The sequence below is a fragment of the Silurus meridionalis genome, chromosome 18 (assembly GCF_014805685.1).
Source record: "Silurus meridionalis isolate SWU-2019-XX chromosome 18, ASM1480568v1, whole genome shotgun sequence".
NCBI classification, from domain to species: Eukaryota; Metazoa; Chordata; class Actinopteri; order Siluriformes; family Siluridae; genus Silurus; species Silurus meridionalis.
This window is the reverse complement of record NC_060901.1, coordinates 23,188,092-23,213,317: the sequence shown is the minus strand read 5'-3', so window position 1 is coordinate 23,213,317 and position 25,226 is coordinate 23,188,092. Positions and strand designations below refer to the sequence as shown.

General features: G+C 38.9%; 1 protein-coding gene across 6 annotated transcripts in view; it reads right to left on the bottom strand.

Moving 5' to 3' along the window:
* myo6a (myosin VIa) overlaps positions 1 to 25,226 on the bottom strand; it is a 91,023-nt gene that overhangs the window by 16,875 nt on the left and 48,922 nt on the right. For all 6 annotated transcript variants that reach the window (XM_046872613.1, XM_046872614.1, XM_046872608.1 and 3 more), the window contains 13 exons: positions 24,236 to 24,363; positions 23,852 to 23,947; positions 22,962 to 23,132; positions 18,376 to 18,414; positions 18,069 to 18,162; positions 17,226 to 17,356; positions 15,977 to 16,054; positions 15,543 to 15,672; positions 14,715 to 14,805; positions 12,803 to 12,953; positions 6,482 to 6,690; positions 5,528 to 5,606; positions 319 to 476 (listed from right to left, as the gene is read on the bottom strand). In XM_046872613.1, coding sequence (XP_046728569.1) covers positions 319 to 476; positions 5,528 to 5,606; positions 6,482 to 6,690; positions 12,803 to 12,953; positions 14,715 to 14,805; positions 15,543 to 15,672; positions 15,977 to 16,054; positions 17,226 to 17,356; positions 18,069 to 18,162; positions 18,376 to 18,414; positions 22,962 to 23,132; positions 23,852 to 23,947; positions 24,236 to 24,363 — 1,555 coding nt within the window. The remainder of the gene's footprint in view (positions 1 to 318; positions 477 to 5,527; positions 5,607 to 6,481; positions 6,691 to 12,802; positions 12,954 to 14,714; positions 14,806 to 15,542; positions 15,673 to 15,976; positions 16,055 to 17,225; positions 17,357 to 18,068; positions 18,163 to 18,375; positions 18,415 to 22,961; positions 23,133 to 23,851; positions 23,948 to 24,235; positions 24,364 to 25,226) is intronic.

Here is a 25,226-nt window from a genome sequence, read left to right as displayed (position 1 = left end):
TAAACCAATAATTTATCATGATAAAATCCATATATCATAAAGTTAGTAAGATGTAAAGAGAAACTGTAAAAGATTTTTTGGGTGTGCAGAAGACCTACATATATAATTTTGCACTAAAAATTTATGACTGGGGTCAATTTTCTTTCTTCTTTTTTTTTTATGTAAGTCATGTGATATTAAATCTCCTGCTGGTTACAGGATTGTTTAAAAAGTTTTAGTATTCGAATCATTTTAATTAGCAATAAATACCAATAGTGTCACATAAAAGTCGTATATTTTGAAGATTTCAAAAACAAAAAACATAAAAAGTGTGTGTACCTGCGCAGTCCACCGTCTCCCGTGTCCTCGGGAATGAGCTCCGACTCACTCTGAGCGATTCGCATTGCCAGCTCTCGATCCCGCCTTTCCTGCTCCCGTACCGTCTGCCGGGTCGCCTCCTCCTCTTGCTCGGCCTGCAGCTGAATCTCCATCTCTTCCTATAGAAAAAAACGGTATGAGACTGTAACTCCAACATTAGCATTCAGTGCAGTTTTACAGTAAAAGCCCGTTAATTCGCGGTTTGGAAAATTTGCGGGTTCTCGTTTGGAACCGAACTAACAACAAGTTGCGGATTATCTTCAAATCCGCAGGAATCCTGAGCGGGAACGAATGTTCAGGAACGTTAGGAATAACATTTTAAACTGTGTACTTGGTCAAATACTGTACATTACAGTATTAAAGTGACAATGTCCAGATGAATTCACTCAAGTACCATAGGAGCTGCTGGGGTGCATCCAAAATGTGCGGATTTTCCGGGGGACGATTGTATTCGTTAGTTATTGATACACCTATAAAAATTCATTTTCTCATTTCCTCTCTAAACCTTTCCCTTCTGATTGTTTTCCTTTTACTGAGCAACAGTGAATTCTTTCATCTGCAAGACCTCAACATTCCAATTATTTTTTTCTTATAAGTTTGTCATCTTTTTTTTCCTATTTTATATCATATTTAATTAGCTACCTAATACATCTATTTAAAAAAATAATAGGTTTACACTAATCACCCTGCTTTGGAATGGGATTATTAAGGGCCTTGCTCAGGGGCCCAGGAGTGGCAGCATGGTACGTCCCTGAGGAATTGAACTCATGACATTCGGATCTTAACCACTAAGCTACCACCTGTTCATGAGACTCAATAGCCTTTTGTAAAGGTGTGTACAAGCCTCATGGTTGTCCTGTGGGAAAGGATGTGGACATCAAAAACCCTGTAGCTGCTTCTAGGAAGGGGCCAAATATGGAGATGCTGGAAAAATCGAATAAGGTTCAGGTCCTTCAAAACAGTCGGCGTTCACCTTGCGGTATAAAGAATCGAGAGAATGTCAAATCTTTAAATTTCTACGTAGGCATCGACCATTTTTTCTCAACGATATGGCCTGGAATGGAATGTCTTCTGAATGTCTTCTGAATGTCTTTTTGCTGACACCCTCCTGAATCCGTGCCTCCAAGTCCTCCAGTTTGCGAGGATTTGGAGTGAGATCTGGACTTCTTGGAGGACATTCATGAGGTCCGTGTCGCCAAAGCCAACGCACCGGAAAACGCTGGTTCTAACCACCATCCTACATGAAAACAAGGTTGCCAAGTTCTATAGCCATTAAATATCACCTAGTGAATTTTCACCCACCGTGTAGAACTCATACATTTGAATTAAAATGGAAATCCAGGCCTCCTCACCTCAGCTACCCCTTGTACACACCCTTGTGGAGATTTGTGCTCCTTCAGCCACAAGATCTAGATCATCTCGTCAAAAGAGTGGAGGATCTTATTGTCAGGTGTCTACAAACATTTGTCTATGGTCTCCTCAATGACCCTCACAGCCTCAACCTAGTTCCATGTGACCAATCAGAAACCGAGAACGTGACACATGATATACACACTCCTTTCTTTATTTATTGCTATAGCTGCTTTCTGATCATCTCGAATCATCTCCAAGCATTCCTCTTTCCTTAACCCGAGATCCACCACGAAATATCACGCCTCCACCCCCTTCCCTAGCAAAACCCCAGGGGTTGCTAAGCACCCGCGTTGCTACTTTACGTTTGGACGGCATACAGTCAAGAGTTGTTGCGTCCGTTTCGCCGGAAAACAGATTTGCGCATTTACACTCGCCGTGGGTTTCTCAGCGGGATGCCTGAGAGCAGAAAAGCTATGGTGTGTGTGTGTGTGTGTGTGTGTGTGTGTGTGTGTGTGTGTGTGTGTGTGTGTGTGCGTGTGTGCTCATAAACTTTCTCCGAAGTTCAGGCTCATCGGGAGCGTGAGAGCTCCTAGGGAAAAAAGGAAAAAAAAAAACACGAACCAAATGCAGCAGCTGCTGATTTATCAGACTTCACCGAGACGTTCCCATCCGACTCGGCTGTCCGGAGTGTCATAACTCATGGGAGGAGGCTACATAATAACTAACGTCATAGCTCGCATGCACGACAGATCATCATCCTCCTTGTGTGTGTGTGTGTGTGTGAGATAGAGAGAGAGAGAGAGAGAGAGAGAGAGAGATAGAGAGAGAGAGAGAGAGAGAGAGAGAGAGAGAGAGAGAGAGAGAGAGAGAGAGAGAAAGAGAGAACCACAACCAACCTTAAATGCACAGTTCATAAATTACCCTGACATCCATTATGGATAAATAGAAGTGTGTGTGTGTGTGTGTGTGTGTGTGTGTGTGTGTGTGTGTGTGTGTGAAGGAGTGAAGCAATGGACGTGTTATTATATTTTAAGAAAGTATATGGCCAAATCTTAGACAGGGTGACCTTCAGTGCTTACAAAAAAAAAATTCTCCTCTTCACTGCTCTACAATATCTGCTGCACTCTGCCTCACATTCTGCCCCGCCTCAATCATGACTCAGCTCGAAACACTAAACCTACCTTTTTTTCCTTTCTTTCTCTCCATCCATCCATCCATCTATGTCTTTATATCTATCTATATCTCCTAACCGCATTATAATTGCGAGATTATAATTATAAATCGAGATTCAAGGGCCTCGCTTTGGGGGCCCAGCACGTTTCAGATTGGTAGTGCTGGAATTTAAATTCGTAACCTTGTGATCAGACGAACCGCTTCACTTTATCCATTCATCAACATCCAGATCTTCACTATCCGCCCGTGGTAGTTTGCTAATTAAGGCTCTGGGTTTAGGCCCTGCAATCGCCAAGCTGCTCCTCTCGGGCCCTCTGAGCGAGGCCCTTAACTCTTTGTGCTCCAGGGAGCGCTGCATCATTGCTGACCTTGTGCTTTGACCTGAGCTTTTTTTTCACCGTTACGTTTCATTACATTTGTATGGGTTGGGTGATAGTACCCAAATCTGGCAACCCTCCCAACAGCAACCTGCGTATTTTTTTTTTTCTCCACAATTTAATTTTAATTCAGAAACTTTGAAAGAAGTTCGCTTGATACAAAACAGTAACTCCGGGTCAATCGGGTTTAAGATCTATAGGAGGCCACACAAGATCCATTTTAACCCAAAGGTGTTTAATAGGGTTGAAGTTTGAGCTCTAAAGCTGGAGATCTTTCACTCTGGCTCATGTAAAGCATATCTTTATGGAGCTTAGGGGGGGATATTGGTGGAACAGCCAGATGCTCCAATACTTTTGGAATATACTTCCATGCCATAATTTTCTTGTTAGGTCAAATAAACTTCTAGTTGGTTCTCCTAATGTTCCCCTGATGTTCTCCTAATGTACTGCTGCTATTCCTCACGGATAAAAAAGCTCGAAAGCTTTTGGCAGGCCGAGCGCGTCCCTCTCAGAGAGCGTTTAATACAATCTTCTCACATCATCTTTAAAAAGTCAGATACTTGACAGCGTTTCTCCTGCCTCAAAGTACGCAAGGAGGCGACCTAACGGCTTAGAAAGCGCTCGGAGGTGAGGACTCGCGATTTGCAACAGATCCCCTCAGGGAGCGTCTGGGGAGCATGAGGAGGCCATGATGGTGCGTGTGCGTGACAAAGAAACAGGAAACTGCTTTTGATACAGACGTGGAAGAAAACAGAGGGAAAGACGGGGAAACGAGGAAGAAATACAAACGCCTCAGGCATCGTGCCTCAGGAGCTTTCAAGGAGTTTGATCAGACAAAGGTACAGCTTTAAACACCATTTCTCCTGGAGATCATTTTACCATGGAGAATAAACAGAGGGATAGACAGACACAAGGGAGAGAGAGAGAGAGAGAAATGAGAAAGATATGAAGAAAACATGAGATACAGAGAGAAACAAGGCTGAAAGACCAAAGAGGACAGAAGAGAAGAGCAAAGAGAGAGTGAGAGAGAGAGAGAGAGAGAGAGAGAGAGAGAGAGAGAGAGAGAGAGAAAGATCAAAGTGGAAGATGGAAAGATCAAACAGAGGAAAAAAAACAAAGAGGCAGACAGACAAAATAAAACAGTCAGATGAACTGAGAGAGAAAGAGAGTGATAGAAGGACAGAAAGGAAAGACCATGCTTCCTTTCTTTCTTTCTTTTTTTCTTTCCCTTCCTTTTTTTCACTTCCTTTCTTTTCCTACCTTCTTTTTATTATCGATTCCTTTCTTTCCCTTTCTTCTTTTTTGCTTCCTTTCCTTTCCTTTCCCCTTTTGTTGCTTCCTTCCTTTCTTTCCCTTTTCTTATTTTGCTTCCTTCCTTCCTTCCTTCTTTCTTTTTTGCTTCCTTTTTTCCTTCCTTCCTTTCTTTCCTTCCTTCTTTTTGCTTCCTTCCTTTCTTTCCTTCCTTCCTTTCATTCCCTTCATTCTTTTTGCTTCCTTCCTTTCTTTCCTTCCTTCTTTTTCCTTCCTTCCTCCCTTCCTTTCTTTCTTTCCTTCCTTCTTTTTGCTTCCTTCCTTCCTTTCTTTCCTTCCTTCTTTTTGCTTCCTTTCTTTCCTTCCTTCTTTTTGCTTCCTTTCTTTCCCATTTCTCTTTTTGCTTCCTTTCTTTCCCTTCCCTCTTTTTGGCTTCCTTTCTTTTCCTTCTTTCCGTCCTTTCTTTCCCTTCCGTCTTTTTGCGCTTCATTCCTTTTTTCCTTCCTTCTTTTTGCTTCCTTTCTTTCCTTCCTTCTTTTTCCTTCTTTCCTTCCTTTCTTTCCCTTCCGTCTTTTTTTGCTTCCTTCCTTTCTTTCCTTCCTTCTTTTTGCTTTCTTTCTTTCCTTCCTTTTTTCCTTTTCAATTCCTTCTCTCCTTCCACACTACCAATTCTTTTCATTATATCCTTCCCCTCCTTCCATCCATCTTTTCTTCTTTTCCTTGTTACATGCATTCTTTTCCTTCCTTCTTTTTCTTCCCTCCTTCCTTAATTTTTTTTTGCCATTTCGATTTGCAGTTTAAACAGATTTTATATTTCAACATTTATTTTTTACACACACACACACACTCACACACACACACACACACACACACACACACACACACACACACACACACACACACACAGTTCTGAAATAAAACACCCATAGAGATGATGAAGTGAGTAAAGATAGAAGCGAGCAGATGAGTAGAGGAGCATCTATCAGAGCGTTTCTGCTGAAGAACGTGTGTCTCACCTGCAATCTTCTCTCCTCTTCCTCACGCTTTTTCCGTTCCTCCTCTTCCTGTTTCCTCTTCAGCTCCATCTCTGCTTTCCTGCATCAGGGAACAAAACAGAACGTTTCATTTTCACCTGAATTCTGCTGCTTGCTGTAGAAAGTTTTATCAGAGGTGGAAACTCAGTGTGTGTGAGATCACGATGAGCATCGAATCGACTTGATAAAAAAGCGAGGGATGAGGAAACGGATTGAACGGATGGATGAGCAAGAAGACCAGTGACACCGTATCTTTCTTTCCTTCTTCTCTTTCTTTCCCGGCATGACTTTATCAATAATGTCTCACGCCGCTTCATCACCCTCACTCGTTTCTTTTCCTTGCGTCCTTCTGTCTTCCATACCTCTTCTTCCTTTCTTTTTTCTTCTCTCTTTTTTTTACTTCCCTTCATTTTCTTCCTTTTCATTCTTTCTTTTTTTCTTCTTCATTTTCTTTCTTTTGTATATTCTTCCTTTCCACTTTCTTTTTCTTATTCTCTTCCTTTCCTCTTTCTTCCTTTCCTTTCTTTTTCTTTTCTTCTTTTCTCTTTTACTCCTTTCTTTTTCTTCTTTTCTTTCCTTTCCATTCTTTAATTTCTTTTCTTGGTTTCTTACTTCTTTGTTGTTTTTTGCTTCCTTCTCTTTTTATTACCTTCTTCACCATTCGTCATGTCTTTCACTCTTTTCTTTTTATCTCTTCTTCCTATTTTTACTTTGATCGTCACTTCTCTTAACCCCTTTCTTTACTTTTTACTTCCGATTTACTTTTAGTAACTTTCCTCCACCTCATTTTCTTCCCCCCATCTTTACTTTCTTCCTTGCCATCCCTTCCTTTATTCAATCATTCTCCTACCTCAGCACTTTTCCTCCTCCTTTCCTCCTCCCTTACTTCCTTTTCCGTGTCTTTTCTCTCTCTATCTACTTTCACTATCTACTTACATGCGTCTCTCCTCCTCGGCTTGTTTGCGTTGCCTCTCCTCCTCCTCCCTCCTCTTCCTCTCTTTCTCCATCTCTTCCTGGATGTGTCGCAATCTCTCTCGCTCCTCTTCCTCCTGCTTCTGTTTCTGCATGGCACTGAGGAGGCGCTCGGAGCGCGTCACCAGCGCTTGATGCTCGTGGTCCATTTCGATGCGGCTCATCACCGTGCCCTAAGCGGAACAACACAACCGAGAAGAACTTTAGGACCCTTTTATCTCAAACATTTGGTTTGGACAACAGTATGGGGACATCTGACTTTTCCAGCCATATGTGGTTCCTCCTCAAACTGTTACCACCATGATTGAAATCATGAAATTGTCCCTTGAACTAGAAGACCCAAAGCCAGCACAAAGCCAGCTCCATGAAGATATGCTTTACATGAGTGGAAGATCTCCTGGTGTAGAGCCCCATCTGGACCTGACTTTACCAACACCCTTGGGGTCAAATGTATGCAAATCTCCACAAATCCAGAGGAACATCTTCCTAGAAGAGTGGAGGTTGTTATAGCAGCAAATAAAGGACTAGATGTGGAATGGAATGTTCAAAAAGTCAATATAAATCTTCTGGTTAGGTGCCACAAACTTTGGTCCATACAGACTTGGTTCTTCACATCCTACAATATCTCTCAGATTTCCACACATCTTTGGTTTTCTTTTGCTTCTTCTGTCTGATGTTCCTCGTTCCACATCAGTCAGTTTCTTGTACCATGTACATCAGTTCAGTTCATTTTTTTTCTTTTCCAATTCGATCAGTTTTTCTTTCCTAAACCGCCCCTCCATCCTGCCATATTCTTCAGTAATTTCATTATCCCCCCTTTTTTTTTCCTTTCATATCCATCAGTTTGTCCTTTTATATTCATATAGAAAACCAATAATCTATAGAAATATTAATTGATATACAAATATAGTATATTCCCATTAAATGCGAATATAAAATATATCTTCTATTTATAAAATATAAATTCTATATTAATAAATAAATATCTCTATTTATAAATTCTGTATTTATAAACAATTTATACAGTTTGTCCTTCTACATTTTTATAATCGATATATTTCAACTATTTTTTTCCCTGATATATCCAGCAATTTTTCTTTCCATATTCATTATTTTTTAGTTTTTATCAGTTCAGTTCTTCCTTTCAAATTGTTCCTTATTCAATTCTCTTATCAATTATTTAAACCCCTCCCCCCCATGCCTCAATTGTTCCATGTCTCTTATTCCTTTGCTTCCAAATCTTTTTCCAGCTCTTATCTCCATATCTTCTCAGTCTTCCCTTCTCACATTACTCAATTAAGACCTGAATTTCCTCTCGTCCTGTGCCTCCACCCCCAATGAGTCTCACTTCTCCCCTCGATGTCTTTTCGCTTTCTCCTCTAGACCTCTCTTGGTCTAAAACTAACTCTCTCTCTCTCCTATACATCGATATCTATGAGTATTTAACATATTTGTGATGGCCATCAATCCATATGCCAACCAGGTGGAACACTTGTCACTGTATGGTATTGATTTGAATATAATTGACTCTGTGTGCAAAGAGAAGCACCCAAGCTCATTAGTAAAGTCAGGAGAATTGAATAGAGAAGAACTTGAATTTGGAAGAACTGAAAGCTATGTAAAAGATGGCAAAATAAAAGGAAGAAAGACCTGATTGATATGGAAGGAAGATCTGAAGTAGAGTGTATGGATTATAAAAAAAAGATCTGATAGATATGGAAATACTGTAACAGGCAGAAAGAACTGAAAGTTTTGGAAAGAAGAACTGATGGAGATGAAAGAAAATGAACTGAACGACATTTCGAAGGAAGAACCGATGGAATACGAATTTATGGAATGATGTGGAAAGCAAAGAAAAACTGGAGGGGAGAAACTAAGGCGTGAACACCTGCCCAAAAGAGTTGTATGAACTTTTTAGAAAACCCCATTCCATGTTTAGTCCCAATTTTCTGTTCTAATAACCTCCATTCTTCAAAGATGATGTTCCACTAGATTGTGTGGCGATTTCTTCTACAAGGATAAAGTCAGGTACTCTTGTAGGTGAGGTGAGGAGGCCTGGGGTTTCGTTCCAATTCATTCCAAAAGGTGTAAGGTTCAGGTTTCAGAGCTCGAGAGCAGATCTTTGTGGATCCTAACCCATGTGACTTATATCTTCATGAAGCTGGCTTTGTCATGCTGGAACAGGTTTGGTGTTCCTAATTTCAGTGGAGGAAAAGTTCATCCTACCACCCCCAAAGACACCCAATACACTTGTGTGCCTCCAAGGGATAGATGGATAGAGGCTGGATGGATGGACTTTTTTTTAAAGTCTATCCATCTTATTTCCTTCTTGCCTTTTGAAAGAGCATCTCTCTCTCCCTCTGCCATCTTCCCTCCTTCATTCTTTCCTTTGATCATTGTTCCCTCTCTTCCATTCTGATCTTCCCTTTCCTTCCTTACCACCATTTTCTTTCTGTTTTTTCTTAAATTCTACCTTGTCTAGCATTTGTTCCATTTCCGCTTCCTTTCCTTCTTTCTCGCTCTGACATTCCTTACATCCTTCTGTCTTCTGTATCTTTTCTTTCATATTTAGTTCTTCCTTCCCTCCACTTTCCTTGCCATTCCTTTCTATACATTTGTGTGTCTCCGAGGGAGGGTGTAGTTCAGTGGTGAAGGTATTGCACTCTGGATTGGAAAGTCAAAAGATCAAAATCACAGCTGGGCCCTTGAGCAAGGCCCTTAACCCTCAACTACTCCGGTGTAAGTTGCTCTGCCAAAGCCTTAAATGTAAACTTTGTGAAAACAATCTGAAATAGAACTATAATGGCTGGAAAAGTCAGAGGCCCCAATATATATTACTATACATGTAAAAACACCTCTGATAAATGCGACATTATACACATGCCTTACTTAATCAAAATCATTGAATCGACTGCAAAATTAGAGTGAATTTTAAAAACCGCCTTGATTAGTTCCACAAATCTCATTATAGACCTAATTTCCCTCTCATCACTGCACCAGTATGTGCGAGTGTGTAAAAGAAAAAAAAATAAATAAATAACAGACGCATTTGTTTCGCTGGAAACATTCATTCAAGCATAAAATAATATATTAAATGGGTAAAAGATTAATGTTTTCCACTGGTGTTTGAGCTCTTTTAATACATATATGATTAATTAACACTATAGTATATAATAGGCAAAAAAAAATTATATGTAATAGAAAAAAAAACAGCTGTAATTTAAAAGATAAATAAATAAATAATAAAAAGTGGTACAAGGCACTTTATCAGGGTTGACTGATAAAAGGCAAAATAAAAACAAAAACAAAAGTGTACTCCATAACAGATCCGTAATAGACATCAGTTTTAGAGGAAGTTGGCGTCAGGTTTTTTATTCCCCCTAAAAGCACCCCCCTGTAAAACATATGCCCTGCCTAAGTAGTCAAGCTAATCCAGATGTTACACCATCTTTGCCATCGTCTCCACCTCTATTTACAGGAATTAGGATCAATAGAATTGAATTTCCCAAAAACAAAAATTGGGGGTTCTTGGAGCCACTCAACAACTGTAAGATTGCCTGTGGAGAAGGCAGCAGATGGGGGTGGGCTGCTTATGTCTCGATCCCCTGGTGCTCAGTGCTGTGTAGCATGGGCCAGAGGGCAGCAGTTGAAAGGTTGTGGCCAGGCTGAATAGGACAATTTGCTAGCTGAACTAAACCGAACAGTAGTTGAAGTGCAAAGAACAGAGTCAATGACAGTTGAGCGAAAACTGGGTCAGCAGCTCCTGGGATAGGTTACACTTGCTCAAGTGGCAAAGGAAGGACAGTGTCTATTGGGCCTTTTTCACTATGGAGTCAATATGGCTCTCCAATTTTAGATTCTGTGCATTTTCCTTGATAGTCAGTGGTGGATGGGGTCGCCAGAGTGTTTGGCCTGAAATCCAGTATCATTCCCGCAGCTTTGAGCGTGCGATCCATGGATGGTGTCCTCCTCCGCCAGAGATTGATAGAGAGGTCTAAAGAGGTGCTGTTGAGAAAAGCATTGGGTCGAGCATTCAAACCTGAGGAGCGCAAGTGGCAATTAGCTGGATGTAAATTTTCCTGGATGTGAACTTCTGCCTGTCTGTCAGAAAGCTGCTGTTGACACAAAGAACTGGGTTTATGACACAAGAGAAGATCGGAGATGAAGGTATTGACAGTCCAAATTGAAGTCCACACATAGAATCCTTGCCCAAGTCCCTGGTCTGTTGAGGTACTGCAGGACATACTGTAATCCCGTGTAAGCAGCATAATCTGATGACCAGTTTACTCAGTAAGCAAACTAAAGCGGCTCCAGCAAAGGTGTCCTTTTGAAATAAAGTGTAAAGACCATCGGTGTCCAAGCAATAGGTTTGGAACCAGAAAGACACTTTACACATCTTTGGTAATTTGGTCAAGATCGCTGCAATGATGGCCAACAGCTGGTTGGACGGGCGGGTAAGACACGAATCCTTCACAAAGTGCAGCTTGAGTGACAAAGTTAGAGGATGTTGCGGTAAGAAAGGTCATGGGGTGTTAGACTGCCTTTAAAATCTTAAAATCCACAGTAGAAATTTTTTAGGTTGTCAGCCAGTTGTTGATTTTCAACAACCAAAGATCCTTGAGGCTTTTTTTTCAGTTCTGAAGAGTAGATTCTTTCATGTGATTTTGGCCTCATTATACATTGTGTCCCCACTTCTGTAAGCCTTTTCTTTGGCTCAACAAAGTTGACCAAGTTTATCCATGTTGTTGTAAGTTAAATAGGTCCCAGAGGAAACCCATGTCCTAGCAGAACCTCATGCCACAGTATCAGTAAGACTCATCCAGGTCAGTGCATCTTCAATTGTACATACCTTCAATTATATACAACATAATGCACTACCTTCTGTTTTCTCCAAAGACTCCGTAGTGTGATCCACTTTAAACAGCTGGAAGTCCAGTTTGAGGTCAGCCAGATTTCTAGGAAGCACAATGCTAGAAAAGTCCTTGCTTGTCCACGTAAGTAAGACGTTTTTATTAGCTTAAATTCACCGGGTGAACACTCTGCATCAGGGTCCTAACACCACATTGTCGCATTACAAGTCGCATTCATTCCAAGAAATTTTTATAGTCCTTGTGCGATTGTTACTTGTCAGACTGTACAAACTTGATCCGCACATCACACTGTAGAATCTCAGTTGACGTAAAACTCCGGACGAGTCTTTTTCTTCTCCGACGTTATGTCATCGAAGGGTCACGTTCAGATCAGCGTGTTCTCTACCAGCAAAAACGTTTTTTTCTTGATAAACATGTCATACCAACTCTCCTTTTCCCTCCATAACTCAGTAAGTTTTACTTCTTGCTGTACTGTCCACCTGCCTCGTTTAGACATTTTTCCTGAATCGGTTGTCGTGCCGATTGCGTCATCAGGTTCGGCATTCTTATTGGTTCTTGGCTTGACGGACGTCGTCAGAGAAGTCACACAGCAGGAATCTTCTGATACTGCCAGAATTCAGATGACCAAATCGTAGCCAAAATGTGGCAAAAGTATGTTCGGCACACTTTGTCCGTGGGAAAGGTTATAGAAATAAATGACTAAAACCAGGACAAACTAAAAAAAAAACTAAGCGCTCCAAACCAAAACCTCTTGGATGTACCATGTACCTCTTGGTCCATATCCCATTCCTTAGTTTCTTCCTTTCTTCTATATCCCTTTAGCTTTTCCTTTTTTCCCCCCTCACCTATGCCAGTTTTATCATCCAAATCCCTTTACAGTATTTCCACTTTCCCATCCCTTAGTTCTTAGTCACTCGGGTTCTATCCAACATGGTGTCCCTCATCACTAAGACTGAGGCTTTAAGGAAACAGAGAAATTTTCTTCCTTAGGAGATCCATCAAACATTGAGTACTGGCACACGTTTATGTGCTGGTTGTGTTTAATTACTTTAATATAACTTTAGTCCCTTCCCTCCAACATTCACTGACTGTCATTTATTCTAAGAACCCTGTCTGATAAAAAAAAAAAAAAAGAAAGTTTCATTTGGGCAAAGAAGTTGTCATAGTGATGACTGCATTCAGTCAAAGGTGAGAACACACGGTTTACGAGGTGATACAAAACTAGGTGCTTGATGCTAATTGAAACGGAGATTTCCAGGACACATTCCAGAAGTAGCAGGAACTCTGTGTTGCTGTGAAGGGGACTATTTTGAAGGTGAAAAAGTGCTTCCTTGTAAACAGAGCGAGTCTCAAAACTTTCTGATACCACCTCATGTACACACGTGTCCACTCACTCACACACCGCCACACCCACCTTAATCTTGCGCATGAGTGTGTCGATGGCGGCATCCAGGTCCTGGATCTGTTTGCTCATTTCCTGTTTGCTCTCTTTGAGGCCGGTCACAACCTTGTTGAGCATGCCGATCCGCTTCTTCAGGCTGCGCAGCTTCACCAGGCCGTCAATGCTGTCGGGCAAACACACACACACGTACGTACACAACTGTGAATTTAATCAAACCTCTTTTCAAGTTCCCAGAGGACAGATGACCTCAGCCTGATGACTTTAACTCCCAGCAGACTCCAAAATAGCCGAGCAGTTTAATTACTTTGCTTCATCAAAGCCACTACTTAAATTCTGCCCACATAACTGTTTTAAGATTCCCACATTGCTACAGAAATGTCATTCATTTTACTTTTTTACATCCAAGAGAGCAATTTAAATTTAGGCTGGAGGCGCCATCCATTACACGACGGATACTGTAGCAATTTGGAACTTACATAAAAAAATAAACGATGTCTACTTATTATCAATCTAAATCTTAAACACTCATTTAAAGGAAGGAAGTAAAGTTAGCGTTCGCTTGAAATAGCGTGAAATAAATTTAGCTATTAACTATTAAGATTAACCACTTTGTCTAGGACGTCCTGATTAACCTTGATGGAAAGTTTCCACTTCAATTTACCTCAAGTAAAGGAAGTGAAATGAAGGTCAATTAGTGAAACTTTAGCTAAGGCTAGCTAACAGCAGATTTATTCCTAACACCTCGTGGTAACTAGCATGCTAACATCCTGACTAGCTAAACATAAAGCTTACAAAGCAACAGGTAACAGCGAATAACAGGCTCATTCACTTTTGGTGTTTGGTGGATATTCAGTGTTTACTAATACATTGGATGGCCAAAAATATTTAGCAAAAGATTCTTCAGTTAAAATATCTGACCATGTCCCTGTGCACCAAACAAGCTCCCTGCTTTACATGGATTGGAGGGAAAAATCTTGAATAGACCTGAAACAAGATTTATTTTTTAACCAATCCTTAGAGCTAGCGTTAGCCGCTAACCAGGAAGCGGCTAGCACTAGCGCTACAGATTCCTCTTTTTTTTTTGCTATGGATTCTTGAGTTTTATGACCAGTTTCAGGAATTTCTCTCAAAAGGTGAAAATCCTGACAATTCCGCATATCGAGCGAGCGAATGAACGAAGGATGGAAGGAATGAAGACATTTGTTAAAGTATGCTGGAATAAGTAGAACATAAGTACAGTATTACTCAAATGGGGTCGTACACATGTAAATTGACGGTTTAATTTATTTTAATCAATTTAAATTTGCGCCAATTTCATCGGTTACTCAAATTAATCAATAATTTAAAAAAATTCATCTATTTTATTTTTATATTTTTTTTAATTATAAATTATTATATATATATATATATATATATATATATATATATATATATATATATATATATATATATATATATCCATGCAGGCATTTTTTTTATTGTTTTTAAAATGTAAACTGTTGTTCACAAATGTTAATAATAAATTGCATTATTACATTTTTTTTTTTTTTAAGTATTCTGAGGTAAAAAAATTGCAAAAAAGCATATGAAATGGTAAGAATAGTCAGTAACAACAAACGTATTTATAACTTCTTAACCCTGCTTCTATTCCACTCTGCAAAACGATAGTTTCATACTAAAAATGGGTTTTTCCAGCGCTAATCCCTTAATTTAAAGCGACTTCACAATTACGCCAACACAGCACTTTTTTTCCCAACAAAGCAACACTTCATTAAATATCTCCTGTAGTAATGAAGGATTTATATACAATGCAAACTAATAGGATTTCAAATTGTATCAGTATACTGGAAGCAAAATACTAATTTTGTAAGGTTTAATCCCCAGCTACGGTGATGTTGGGTGGGATGTGGTAATAAATGCTTACCGAGGTTTGTGTTTTCTCTTGCACATCCACATGCGTACTGTCTTTTGCATCTTCACGCATGCAGTGGCTCGATATAGCATCTTATTCTTCACTGGAAAGACGAGATAAAGGAAGAAGTTCAATGGATGTTCAATGGAAAAGTTGTGCACTGACACAGTTCCACATCAGGAATGTTATAAATGTTGTATTAGCAGTAAATGTTGTATGGAAAAACATTTTAGAAAAAAATGTAGTATTGCATTTCTTACTCGTAAGCATACCGAAAGTGTGTGTGTGTGTGTGTGTGTGTTATATATATATATATATATATATATATATATATATATATATATATATTTTTATGTCTATGTATATCTATGTATTGCCTATATATCAGTGTATTATTAAATATATTGATGTCTATCTATCTATCTATCTATCTATCTATCTATCTATCTATCTATCTATCTATCTATCTAAACATATGTCTCAGTATATCTATGGACAGTATTTCTATAGGTGTCTACATACTTGTGTACATATGTGTATCTAATTCTATGAATGTTTATAAACACCTGTGTCTGTCCATATACATTTGTACGTATACGTAACCATGTCTATATATGTCTACATCAGTGTACGTTCATTTATAGCTACACACACACACACACACACACACACACACACACACACACACACACACACACACACGTCTACGTAGGTCTATTAAGATTCCTGTATGTATATATAAACATTTACGCTTAAATGAATGTTAAGGTAAAGAGTGTGTGTGTGTGTGTGTGTGTGTGTGTGTGTGTGTGTGTGTGTGTGTGTGTGTTTGTGACGTACATTTGATGACGGACAGCGCACACCACTGCACCTTCTTCCAGCGGCTGCAGATGAGCCACTTGTTGACCCGCTTCACCAATTCAGCCAAATGATCCGGATCCGACTTCATTATCTGGTCAAATTCGGCGAACTGACGAGAGATAAACAAAATGAAGGAAAGAAACAGAAAGATAGATGGTTTATTAGACAAAAGGATGGATGGATCAATAGATGGAAACATACATACAGAATTGATTGATGAGAGTTTTCACATCTGCCTCTTTTTTCTGTCGTTCACAGCTGATTTTAATGGAAAGTTTTCACCCAACACAACCTCACACCACTTCTCCTCTGATCTAAAATATAACTTCTCTTCATCTCCGCTTCCTCACTGGCTCAGGTCAGTTCTCTAACCATTAACCTGCCTTACCTTCACCTTGACATTAAAATCTTACCTTTCCAGGTCTGAAGAAAACTCGAGTGAGTCCAAACTTGTAGTCTCGTTCATTCAGGCCCAAAGCTTTGAACAGAGCCTGTGCAGTGGAGTAAAGCAAACAGAGACAAATTACCAACTCATGTAGAACATTTCAGAAACATCTCACACACACAGATTCATGCGGAAGGAGGATTTCAGTAATCCTGCTTTAATACTTTGATCCGGACACAAACACATCATTCACACTAGCAACTTTCTTTACAAAGGTAGAATGAGTGCATTAGAAAGAAAGAGGGCATTAGAAAGAAAAAAGAAATAAAGAAAAAGTAAGACGGTGTTTGAAAAGAGGAAAGAAAGAGTGCATTAGAAAGAATGAAAAAAGTAAGAGGATATTAGAAAGAAAGAGAAAGTACATTAGAAAGAAGGAAGGAAAAAGAAAATAAAGAAAGAAAGAGCATAAAAAGAAAGAAAGAAAGAAAGAAAGAAAGAAAAAGTGCATTGGAAAAAAGAAAATGCATTAGAAAGAAAGAAAGAAAGAAAGAAAGAAAGAAAGAAAGAAAGAAAGCATTAGGAAGGAAGGAAAGAAAGAAAGAAAAGAGAATGCATAAGAAAGAAAGAACGAAAGAAAGAAAGAACGAAGAAAGAAAGAAAAAGTAAGAGGGCATTTGAAAAGAGGAAAGAAAGAGTGCATTAGAAAGAATGAAAAGGTAAGAGGATATTAGAAAGAAAGAAAAAGTGCATTAGAAAAAGGAAGGAAAAAGAAAGAAAGAAAGAGCATAAAAAGAAGGAAAGAAAGAAAGAAAAAGTGCATTGGAAAAAAGAAAATGCATTAGAAAGAAAGAAAGAAAGAAAGAAAGAAAGAAAGAAAGAAAGAAAGAAAGAAAGAAAGAAGAAAGAAAGAAAGAAAGAAAGAAAGAAGAAAGAAAGAAAGAAAGAAAAAAAGAGAGTGCATTAGAAAGAAAGAAAGAAAGAAAGAAAGAAAGAAAGAAAGAAAGAAAGAAAGAAAGAAAAGAGAGTGCATTAGGAAAGAAAGAAAGAAAGAACGAAAGAAAGAAAGAAAGAAAGAAAGCATTAGGAAGGAAGGAAAGAAAGAAAGAAAAAGAGAATGCATAAGAAAGAAAAAACGAAAGAACGAAAGAAAGAAAGAGTGCATTAGAAAGAAAGAACGAAAGAACGAAAGAACGAAAGAATGCATTAGGAAGGAAGGAAAGAAGTTGTTTTCATGTCCGTGTTTTAAACACAGCTGTATGTAAGAGCAGCTGTGTGACCTTGCAGAACAGTCGGGGGTCGAGCCGTGTGAGTTTGGGGGGCATGTACTGCTTGTACATGTTGTAGAGCTCATGGAAAGGAGCACGGGAAGGGAAACCACCCTGCATCAAGTCCAGGACCGAGACCATCCCTGAGAAAGAGAGAACACAGTTTATCTACCATCCTGTGCTCCACAGGGTTCAGTAAATATGGATATAACAGTAGAAAGAGAAATGTATGGACTGAAGCCCATAAAACTGAACTTCATCGATTTGATTTGCGCTCGAAGGTTGAGTGCATGACTACGGCCATCGATACAGCAGACCACCAAAATGGCACCGGTTTATTGACCACTTTCATCAATAAAATGTTTTTCGCAGCCCGAATTCAATCTGACTCTCGGCTGAAGACATCGATCATGTGGATGAGACCAGATTTTGTATTTTGGGGACGGACTTTATCATCTATATGTGGTTCTTTCATAAACTGTTGGGATGCGGTAGAAATTTTCCCTCCACTTGAACTACTGTAGAAGACCCAAACCTGTTCCAGCACGGCAATGCCCTTGTGTACAAAGCCAGCTTCATGAAGATATGGGTTTGGCAGAGAAGATCTTGACCTTTAAGCTCTAAACACGATTGAACACCTTCAGAATAAAAGGGGACGGCACCCCATCAGTACCTGGCCTTACTCACATTCTTGTAGCTCAAATCTCTACAATATCTAGTGGAACATTTTCCCCAAGAGCGAGGAGAACATCATACGAGCAAACGGCGACTCAATGTCTAATGGGACGTCTGGAAAGCGCATACCAATGGTTACGACGGTTATGACGAAGAGTAGAGAGGTGGAATAGCACCAACCTGAACACTGGAGCTGCGACAGGATCTGCGACCCTTCGAACTGGTGGCTCACCATCTTCAGATTGGGCTTCACGCAACGGATAAATCCAGAACCCTGAAATTTCAGAAATTCGAGAACGGATTTAAAAAAAAATTACAAAATTCCTTAGGCCTCCTCAGAGTCCTCCTCTGAGACCGCTTTCGATCGAATGAATCAGAACCTTAACCAAAGCAGAAGGTCCACAGATGGTGGACCTTAATGACAGATCATGCTAATGGGATGAAGCTCGTTCGAGTGTAATTGGAGTGTGCTTGATTCGATAATTACCGTGCTGCGGAGCTTGTCCAGCAGGATGTTCAGCTGGGTCTGTTCGGGATCAAAGAAAGAGAAACCGGTATTAGCAGCAGCGAGTCCTCGGAAATTCCCCAGACGAGCTCCGCTTCGGGATTTTTTCAAACTCCTCCAGCAGAAACGTGTTAAGAACCCGAATCGAGCCGAAATAAAATCTATCCAAAACCCCAAGGCAGATGTGCAACCGAGGTCTCCATGCATCTCCATCCATCTCCATGGATACCACATGCAAAGAGACTACAGTAGATTCATACAGTTTTCACCATAAAAGTATGAATTTCTTTCCCTTCTTTCCCACCAGACTATGACACGGAAGCTGATCATCTCAAGCTTGATAATACGTCATGAATATTTAACATTTGGCTCATTAATATTCGGGCTGTCGATCGATTAAAATATTTAATCTTTAGATTATCTGTTCTAAATGCACCTTAAAATAATACTTTTGAATTTTTCAATACTCAACATGTTCATGGAAAAAATATCAATGCTTTATGGAAATGTATGTTTAACAAACTCAAGAGCATGAAGACAAAATGCTTGCAAACGTTTTAAAGTAACGATGCGGTTTTAAATTACGTAAATAATCAGGACGAATTAAACAAACGGAACCTTTGCTACGTTTCCACACGGACAGTTAACGAGGTGACACCTGTGGTACCGACTTTCATACGGATTACAAAAGTAAGAGGGTATTAGAAAGAAAGAAAGAAAGAAAGAAAGAAAGAAAGAAAGAAAGAAAGAAAAAAGAAAGAAAGAAAGAAAGAAAGAAAGAAGAAAGAAAGAAAGAAAGAAAGAAAGAAAAAAGAAAGCAAGAAAAGAAAGAAAGAAAGTGCATTAGGAAGGAAGGAAGGAAGGAAAGAAAGAAAGAAAGAAAGAAAGAAAGAAAGAAAGAAAGAAAGAAAGAAAGAAAGAAAGAGTGCATTAGGAAGGAAGGAAAGAAAGAAAGAAAGAAAGAAAGAAAGAAAGAAAGAAAGAAAGTGCATTAGGAAGGAAGGAAAGAAAGAAAGAAAGAAAGAAAGTGCATTAGGAAGGAAGGAAAGAAAGAAAGAAAGAAAGAAAGAAAGAAAGAAAGAAAGAAGAAAGAAAGAAAGAAAGAAAGAGAGTGCATTAGGAAGGAAGGAAAGAAAGAAAGAAAGAAAGAAAGAAAGAAAGAAAGAAAGAAGAAAGAAAGAAAGAAAGAAAGAAAGAGAGTGCATTAGGAAGGAAGGAAAGAAAGAAAGAAAGAAAGAAAGAAAGAAAGAAAGAAAGAAAGAAAGAAAGAAAGAAAGAAAGAAAGAAAGAAAGTGCATTAGGAAGGAAGGAAAGAAGAAAGAAAGAAAGAAAGAAAGAAAGAAAGAAAGAAAGAAAGAAAGAAAGAAAGAAAGAAAGAAAGAAAGAAAAGAAAGAAAGAAAGAAAGAAGAAAGAAAGAAAGAGTGCATTAGGAAGGAAGGAAGGAAAGAAGAAAGAAAGAAAGAAAGAAAGAAAGAAAGAAAGAAAGAAAGAAAGAAAGAAAGAAAGAAAGAAAGTGCATTAGGAAGGAAGAAGAAAGAAAGAAAGAAAGAAAGAAAGAAAGAAAGAAAGAAAGAAAGAAAGAAAGAAAGAGAGTGCATTAGGAAGGAAGGAAAGAAAGAAAGAAAGAAAGAAAGAAAGAAAGAAAGAAAGAAAGAAAGAAAGAAAGAAAGAAAGAAAGAAAGTGCATTAGGAAGGAAGGAAAGAAAGAAAGAAAGAAAGAAAGAAAGAAAGAAAGAAAGAAAGAAAGAAAGAAAGAAAGAAAAGAAAGAAAGAAAGAAAGAAAGAAAGAAAGAAAGAAAGAAAGAAAGAAAGAGAGTGCATTAGGAAGGAAGGAAGGAAAGGAAGAAAGAAAGAAAGAAGAAGAAAGAAAGAAAGAAAGAAAGAAAGAAAGAAAGAAAGAAAGAAAGTGCATTAGGAAGGAAGGAAGGAAGGAAAGGAAGAAAGAAAGAAAGAAAGAAAGAAAGAAAGAAAGAAAGAAAGAAAGAGCATTAGGAAGGAAGGAAGGAAAGGAAGAAAGAAAGAAAGAAAGAAAGAAAGAAAGAAAGAAAGAAAGAAAGAAAGAAAGAGCATTAGGAAGGAAGGAAGGAAAGGAAGAAAGAAAGAAAGAAAGAAAGAAAGAAAGAAAGAAAGAAAGAAAGAAAGAGAGTGCATTAGGACTTTCATACAGATTACAGTATCAGATATTTGTTTACGGTTTGATCTTAAAGTAGACGCTTCGGTTTCTATAGTTTTCTATTCGTGTATTTATTATGTCTGTGAGGCAAATATTCGCTGAGATTCAGGTTGTTTTATATGTCTGTGAAGAGAGATGGCAGAAACTGCAGAGAGCGCCCCCTGTCTGTTTTCTTTCTTTTACAAAAACACAGCGTTTTTTTTTTTGGTCATTATTATGAATGTATACGTAAAAGTAGACCCTTTACAGATCCGAATAACGTAATGCTCCTCTGCCCCGCCCCACACCACACCATCATTTCCACCAGATCTCCTTTCTCTACGATTCGGTATTGTGAGATTTTCATGATCACACTTATGTGATGAAACAAATATCGAAAATGAATAAATGAGTCCTTTCTTTCTTTTTTCTTTTTGTGCTCAAAAATGAGAAAAGGTGGTTTACTTCTGCTTTTAACAGTAAATAAAAAAAAGAAAGAAATGAAGCCACAGTTTTTTGCATTTTGTTTTTTTTTTCTTTTTCTCAACTGATCGGCACGGAGCCAGAAGAAAGCCGGTTGCTGATGTCTGGGACTGCGCAGGAAACCCTGCCCTTATTAAAACAGCAGAAAAGGACGAGGAGACCTTTAGTTTACCTTCGGATCTGAATATAAACGAGTCCCAACTGTCACATTTATGAATTAGAAGAAGCGCACTGCACTTCTTTACACGAGCGACGACAACATTTCTCCGGTACGAAAAGTCAAACAGGAAGCTTTTGGCCTGAAATAGACAACACTGGTCTGAAGCCCCTTCTCTCTCTCTCTCTCTCTCTCTCTCTCACTCTTTCACTCTTTCATTCCTCCTCTCTTTCCCCTCTCTGTTTCATTCAATCTTTTGTTCATCCCCCATCACAATCCACCCTTTTATGTAGCATACATCCCAAGAGAGGCATGCAATAGAAAGTTAGAGTGTGTGAGAAAAAGAAGACAGGATGATGGAGAAAAGGAACACACACACACACACACACACACCCCAATATACACTTACAAACTCACACATACATTTCCTCACACACCCACAACCATCCTCATATAAAGCAAAACTCACACACTTGCTCACACATACTGTATACGCACAAATTCACACACACACACACACACACACACACACACACACACACACACACACACACACAAATGCACATATACACATATACATTTACAAACTATCAAAACACACAAACTCACACACGGACTTCTACATACATATATATATATATATATATATATATATATATATATATATATATATATATATATATATATATATATATACACACACACAATTCCACAAACACACACAAACATTTAAAACACACACACACACACACACACACACACACACACACACACACACACACACACACACACACACACACACACACCCAAATATGCACCTATACATTCACAAATTCTCACACACACATACACACGCACAAACTCAAGACACGGACTTCTGCATATATATATATATACACTTACAAATTCACACTCACACTCTCACACAAAGACACACACACACACACAAAGACCTATACTAACACACTCATTCCCACACACACTTCCACACACACAATCATTTAAAACACACACACACACACACACACACACTTACCCCCACAAATATGCACGTATACATTCACAAATTCTCACACACACATACACGACCAAACACACAAACTCACACACAGACTTTTAGACACACACAATATATATATATATATATATATATATATATACTTACAAATTCACACTCACACACTCTCCCACAAAGACACACACACACACACACACACACACACACACACTTCCACAAACACATATATACAGTAACATATAACTCACACTTACAAACTCACACACATGCACTCAATAGACGTTACACACACATCCACAAACACACACACCTATACTAACACACTCATTCCCACACACACATACACACTTTCACAAACACACAAACATTTAAAACACACACACATACACCCCTACCCCCACAAATATGCACGTATACATTCACAAACTCTCACACACACATCCACACCCAAACACACACACACACACACACACACACACACACACACACACACACACACACACACACACATATATAAACTCACAAACAAAAACACCCACAAAGATCTATACCAACACACTTATTCACACACACACACACACACACACACACACACACACTACCTGTGTTGCAGTGTGACTGGGGACAGAATGGATGTTTTTTTTGTATTGTAAATTACAACAAAATTTGGTCATTTGAAGTAATAAGCAAAGCAGTACATATACAGGAATAGTTTTGTGAGTGTGTGTGTGTGTGTGTGTGTGTGTGTGTGTCTAACCTTGAATTTGTTGCCCACGCTGATGAAGCTGAGCTTGCCGGCTTTCTGCTTGATGTCTTTGGAGCTGTTGGAGTTCTCGAAGAGCTCACGTATAAACCGGTCCTGGGACTCGCTAATGAGGCTCCCTAAGGACAGGTGCAGGGCGTCGTTGTTCTTCTCCACAAACTTGCTCTGGGAGAGAGAGAGAGAGAGAGAGAGAGAGAGAGAGAGAGAGTGCGAGTGAGTGTATAGAGAGAGAGTGTATAATTACTCTCAGATCCATCTCTTTACCAAGGAGAACCATAAAGAACGTTTTTTTTTTCTGGTACTTTCAAGAACTTTCAGGTTCCACATTTAGTCCCTATTTGCTGTTACAATAAGCTCTACTCATCCGAGATGATGTTCCAGTAGATTCATTTCATTCAAGATCCATTTATCAGGCTTACTGATTAAGGCATTAATCTTTGGTTTAGAAGGTCATGAAATCAGAAACAGTAAAACAACGAAAATATGACTACTTCTTTCGGCTTCAACCATTAGGGGGCGCCACAGCGGATCATCCGTCTCCATACCCCCCTGTCCTTTACATCTGCCTCTTTCTACCTGCATGTCTTCCCTCACCACATCCATAAACCTCCTCCTTGGTCTTCCTCTTTTCCTCCTTCCTGGTGGCTCCATCCTCAGCATTCTCCTACTGATATACCCCATGTCCCTCCTCTGCACATGTCCAAACCATCTTAATCTCACCTCCCTCACCTTGTCTCCAAAACGCCCTACATGCGCCGTCCCTCTAATAAACTCATTTCTAATCCTGTCCATCCTCGTCACTCTTTTAGTCAACGCCACAACGAAAATATGAATTAATAACTTGATATAACGAACGCGTTCGTCCTGCGTTGCGTCGCACGTACCGTCTCGTAGCACACGGCTCCTGCGAAATGTCTGATGATGAACCCTTCGTCGTCCCTCACGTTCCTGTGCACCGTGAGCTTCGACTTCCTGGGAACCTGCAGTGCAGACAGACGATTTGATTAGCATATAAATCACTGTGCGTATACGCGACCGCGGACCCTTGCTGGGGCACATGCGCCGATCGCTGTCTTGCTGTGTTGAATATTATATACAGTATGATATATATACTGTATACACATTATTAAAGAGAACACATACATACTCACGTGTCCTACAGAATTAGGGTTGCATAAATAGTGTCAAACGTCTAGCCTATTTGCAGTGTGTGTGTGTGTGTGTGTGTGTGTGTGTGTGTGTGTGTGTGTGTGCGTGTATACACTCACACTTAAGCGGAAATGGTTTTTGTGCTTGTTGTGGACGGTTTCAGTAAAGTGCTGATCGCTTGGCTGAGGTAGACGGTTTTCTTCATCCAGAATGTCCAGGATGCCCACTAGCTTCGACTCTACCAGGTCTGAAACACACAACACACAAGTATATAGTAGAGATGTGCATCTCCGTAACTGAACATTCATTCAACACAATGCAATTCAATGCAAAGGAAAAATATCTAATGCTGTGCAATTCAAAATGTGCAATTCAAGAACAGAACCTTTGGAAGATGCATTGAGCAACATTTTGAAGACAGTGAGGCGCAAGAAAAGTTTCTTCCCCCAAGGTAATCTACCTCATGAATATTTAAATGCTCTCCCGATTGTGCAATAAAATAAAACATATGTGCAATACCACTTTTACTAATCTAAATCTCTACTTGTTTTTGTGTATTAATACTCTATTTATTGATTTTCTTTATAAAGAAAATGTGCAATAACTTTTGGTTTTCGATTTATTTTTAAAAAAAATTTCTATTTCACTTAAGAAAAATGTGCAACTGGATGCTTCTGTCACCAAAACAAATTCCCTGTGAGTGCAAACATACTCGGCAATAAAGCTCTTTTTAAAAGAATGAAAGAAATTAAGAAAATGTCAAAAACGCTAAATAAAAAATTGAGAATATACAAATCCTGTTGTCCACTAACTTTTGACATTTTACATGTTATATCATTTGGATAAAATTAATCTTTGGTTAAAAAAACACCAACACTTAATTTATATCTAAAAAAAAATATATATAAAAAAAAAAAAAAAGAAATTATATATAAAAAATTATATTTATTATAATATAATAAAAATATTGCATTCATTGGATTTATTCCATTTATTTTTTAGCAAATATTATCAAATATTTTTGATAATATTTAACCGAGCAGGCATTTTTATTTCAGATTGTATTAAAAATGGAAACTGTTGATGTTCACAAACGTTAATAATAATAAA